Source organism: Emiliania huxleyi (genome assembly GCF_000372725.1).
Source record: "Emiliania huxleyi CCMP1516 unplaced genomic scaffold EMIHUscaffold_516, whole genome shotgun sequence".
NCBI classification, from domain to species: domain Eukaryota; phylum Haptophyta; order Isochrysidales; family Noelaerhabdaceae; genus Emiliania; species Emiliania huxleyi.
This window is the reverse complement of record NW_005198128.1, coordinates 1-4,584: the sequence shown is the minus strand read 5'-3', so window position 1 is coordinate 4,584 and position 4,584 is coordinate 1. Positions and strand designations below refer to the sequence as shown.

General features: G+C 65.9%; 1 protein-coding gene across 1 annotated transcript; it reads right to left on the bottom strand.

Annotated features, from left to right (window-relative positions):
- Positions 1-468: 468 nt before the first annotated feature.
- On the bottom strand, positions 469-1,143 carry EMIHUDRAFT_246540 (hypothetical protein; the record flags this gene model as incomplete). Its single annotated transcript, XM_005766323.1, has 2 exons — positions 469-704; positions 1,071-1,143. 2 exons carry the CDS (start codon positions 1,141-1,143, stop codon positions 469-471), a joined length of 309 nt encoding a protein of 102 aa, XP_005766380.1.
- Positions 1,144-4,584: the final 3,441 nt, after the last annotated feature.

The following is a 4,584-nucleotide window of genomic DNA, read 5'->3' as shown; positions in this document are numbered from 1 at the left end:
AGAGGAACGAGAATTAAGAAGACAAGAAAAGTAGGCGAGAAGAGGGAAGGAAGAAATGGAGGAAATAGGTTATAGAAAGATGGTAGAGGGGGAGAGTACAATGAGAAAAGAAGGAAAAAGAGGAAAGGAAGCACTAGCAGCTGCCTCTGGAAGGCACCGAGAGGTACAATAGTGCGCAAATGGTCAAAATCAAGGTTTTGTAACGCGAGCTGTGCCACAGTGAAATGGAACTAGCCAAGTCTTCGGTGTATGATCGTTCTCCTGATGTGTCGGTGTCGTCGAGTGAGAGCGCGATAGCCGCGGAGAGGTGAGATGGCGTCGACATCCTGAAACGGATTCGTGCACGCAACAACCCCACGCAAGGACGGGCCGCCAACAGGCGAGTCACCGACAGCTCAGTGCTCACGAACGGCCTCCACACTCCACACTCGAGCCGTGTCGACTCGAGTGAACGTCTCTTGCAACAAGCTACCACCCAGCGCCGGGTGCGCCAGCGTGGCTGTACCCGTGGCAGTACCCGTGGCCATACCCGGCCGGCGCCACGCCCCCGTACCCGCCTCCCCCCACGTCGTACCCGCCCGTGGGCAGCGGCGCGTACCCCGCGACCGCCGCAGCGCCGTAGCCGGCCGCAGCGAGCGCGTGCTGCGCGTGCTGCGAGTGCTGCGAGGGCGGCGGCGTGGCTGCGACGTAGCCCGCTGTGTGACCTACGGATACGGCAGGGTGTGTGTATCTCTCTCTAAGGCAGGGTGACCTCCTCCACACACACGAGGTGGTCGGGCAAGGGCCAGGCGACCCTCGCGTCTCCACGTCTAGACGACAGGAGCCCCGGGGCATTCAAAGTGCAAGGTCCGGTGCGCGTGGGTGAGCGGTGTGTGTGTGTGTGTGGCATGGAGAGATATGGGGAGATACGGGGAGAGATGGGGAGAGATGGCCTGCAGCATAGCCCGCGGGCGGCGGAGGCGCTGCCGCGAGAAGAGGCTGCGAGAGAGTCTGGACAGACGTCTCTGCCGCCCACCGCAGCGCCTGCAATCTCGGGGGATCTCGGGTCACCTCGGGCAATCTCTGGAGACAGGCCGTCTCCGCCGCCCGCCGCAGCGCCTGCTCCGCCTGCGGTGTTTGCACCGGCCGCTGTGAGCTCCCCATACCTCCCCATATCTCCCCATATCTCCCCACCATATCTCCTGTGGTTTGCACCGGCCGCTGTGAGCGATGCACTATGTTCACCTCGGCTCCTCTCGGCTCCTCCCAACGCTCCCGGCTCCTCCCGGCTCCTCCCGGCTCCTCCCGGCTCCTCCCGCCCCCCTCTCGCCCCCTCTCGCCTGCAGCTGCGCGGTGAGCTCTCGGATCTGCGCGTCGGCGGTCGCCTTCACCGTCTCGAGCTCTCGCGCCGCAGCCTAACCTCGGACGACCTCGGATGACCTCGGACAACCTCGACTCGGCTCGGCTGGTCTCGGCTGATCTCGGCTGGTCTCGGCTGATCTCGGCTGATCTCGGCTGATCTCGGGTGATCTCGGGTGATCTCGGGTGATCTCGGGTGATCTCGCCTGCCGCGCGCCGCTCTCGGCCGCTGAATGCCGCTTCACCTGCACACACACCCAGCGGCGACGTGACGGGAGGGGTGTTCTCTTTTGGGCAGGGAGAATGCCGCTCCGCCAGCTGGACCGCCCCCGCTCTTCTTTGGCCGCGGCATCGCGCTGCTCTCTCGAACGCCGGGAGGTATGGGGAGGTATGGGGAGGTATGGGGAGGTATGGGGAGGTATGGGGAGGTATGGGGAGGTATGGGGAGGTATGGGGAGGTAGGGGCTCGCCTCGTCGTCCAGCTGGCGCCTACCAAAAAAAGAAACACGAGTCGAGAAAAGAAGTGGGCCCAGGGGCGTCATGCTCGCTCGCTCGCCGCGTCTTGTCCAGCGCAGTACGAGTGCGCTGGAGCTCCGCCTCCGCCTCCTTCTGCTGCTGCTGCTGCTGCTGCTGCTGCTGCTGCTGCCGCCGCTGCTGCTGGCGCTGGCGCTGCCTCTCCTCCTCCGCTAGCTGCTGCGCCTCCGCTAGCTGCTGCGCCTGGGCCTACGGAAGCGAGAAGGGCGTCGCAAGGCAAAATAAGAAGTGGGTGTCCCCCGGCTCGCGCCTGCGCGTGCGCCTGCGCGTGCGCGTGCGCCTGCGCGTGGGCCTGCGGCTGCGGCTGCCGCTGCTGCGTCGGCGGCTGCCACTGAAGCTGCTGCAACTGCTGCTGCTGCTGCTGCTGCTGCCGCTGCAGCTGCTGCTGCTGCAGCTGCTGGCGGGGAGGCAGACTCGGTCGAGCGAAGGTCTGCGCCGGCGGGAGAGGGGCCGGCCGCGGTGGCGGCGGCGGCGGGAGCAACGGGAACGGCGAAGCCCGTGCCACTGCGCCGCCCGGCAGCGGCACCGCCTGCTCGGGCGCGGACTGTGATTCTTTTTCTGGCGGCCTTGTAGCGCCTGTAGCACACCCGCTGCTAGCCGGCTCATCTGGCGGCCGGACTTGGCGTGTCGTGTCTCCCCTACCCGCTTTCCGCGAATGCCTCCTCCGCCCATCCCTCTCTCTCTACTCCTCTCCTCGTCCCTCCCTCCCTCTCCTCACCCGCCCCTCCTCTCTACTCCTCCGCCCATCCCTCGCTCTCCTCCTCCTCCCTCACCCATGCCCATCCTCTACCTACTCCTTGGCCGCACCCGCGCGACGCCCGGCCGAGGAAGCGCCGGGCCGCCCTGCAGCTCACCTAGACAAAGAGGCACACGCGGCCGTCAGAAAAAAGAAATGCGCAGCGCGAGCCGCGGGCCGGCTAGCCTGGAAGAGGAACAGGGGGCGGAAGCGGCACCTGCGGCAGCAGAGACAGAGGCGAGCGCGGTGAGCAGACGCGGCTCACGAGGAGGAGATGCGTACTGCATGGCCATGCTAGGAACTGCTGCATGTCCACTGCGCTGCGCAGCAGCAGCATTCCTCTCGCTGCTGTCTCGCACTGTAGCGGCGCAGGACGCGACAGTGGCGCGGGCGGCGCGGCCGCAGGGCGCGAGCGCGCCGCCTCGCTGGGTGGGCCGGCGACGTGTCTCCGCCTCGCCCGCTCGGTTCGGCCGCGCTGGAGGACCGCCACCGCGCCTGAGCAACTCCACTCCCCAACGTGTGAGCAGGCACGGGCTCGGCGGCGCGCGTGTTGGCGGGGCAGAGAGGGCGGCGCCGGCGGCGACCCTCGTGTCGACCTCGCGATCCGCCCGAGATCGCGGGCCATCCTGCCGACCCCGCTTCTGCCCAGACGACACCTCCTCTGCCGGACGGTATGAGGGCGCGCGAGGGGCGGCGCCGCCGTGAGGAATCGGCCGCGGCGGCGCGTGCGAGAGGTGCGGTCGCGGGAAGAGTCCGACGCCGGGCGGCGCGTGCCCGTTCGGCGCGAAGCTCCGCGGAGGCAGCATGCCAGGCGGCGGCGGGCGGAGCGGCACGCCGTTCCCCGGCGTTCGTAGATGCGGCGGGACGTGGCCGCCGGCGCCGGGCAGCGGGCCAGCACCGGGCAGAGGCATGCCCGCAGCGTTGAAGTGAGGCAGGGACGGATAGGGTGGCGCTCCGCCGGGATGGATGATGGGCCTGGACGGGTGCATTTGGCGGACACAGGGGCGTGGGGGCGGGGCCGGGCAGTCGCGCCAGCCCGCACAAAAGAGCAACAAGGGACGTCGTTTTTCTTTTACTCAGTTGTCGTTGAAAATTCTTTACCACCAACTGGTCAACCGGACGGGCGTCACGTTGATTCGTCTCAGTCTCACGTGAATCCGTCCCTGTCTCACTCTCAGCGTCTCCATCGTGTCTCAATAGATCATCACTTCCGTCCCAGCCAGCAAGAGAGAGAGTGAGAGAGAGATCTGTCAGTGCTAGAGTCCTTGTTCCCAGCAATTGCCGGGGTCGACCTCCTCATACTCACACTGCATAATTGTGTAACTGGTCGCGCCGTCGTCGTTTAGCAGATTGCCTCCCTCGATCTTGCCGCCAAGGGCGGCAATCGCAGTAGCTGTCGGAGGGTCATCATTCCACAGGTCGCCGATGTGCGGCCCGTTGGCCTGGTTGTTGATGGTGGCGAGGTACACGGAAGTACCCGCCGTGCAAGTCACCTTGAGGCAGCCGAACCCGCAGCTGTATGGGTATTCAAGATACTCGTTGAACCACCCGCGGTAGCTAGCTCCCCCGATGCCTGCCTTGCGCACCATGCCGCGCGAAGCGGACTCGCCTGCTGAGGGGAACTGACCGGTTGGCACCTTGCAGAAAGCGTAGGCATTATTGGTGCTGAAGGTGCCCGTGCCGTGCGGGCAGAACTTTGCGGTCTCCGGAATGGGCGCGCTGTTCCAGTTCTGGTCTGTGACCGTGGCAGACGTGACATACTCCTCGGGGCCCGAGAGCGACACGTAGCATTGCGATGGGTCGTACGTCGGTGGAGACGGTGGAGACGGCGGCAGAGACGGAGAGGGTAATGGCAGCTGGCCGAGGCAGTCTTGCGTGCAATAGAGTATGGGGCAGTTAGGGGGATCATGATTGCAGTTGCTGTTACACCAGGTGTCGGTGTAGCCCTGGGCAATATAACCCGGGTCTCCGGTAGA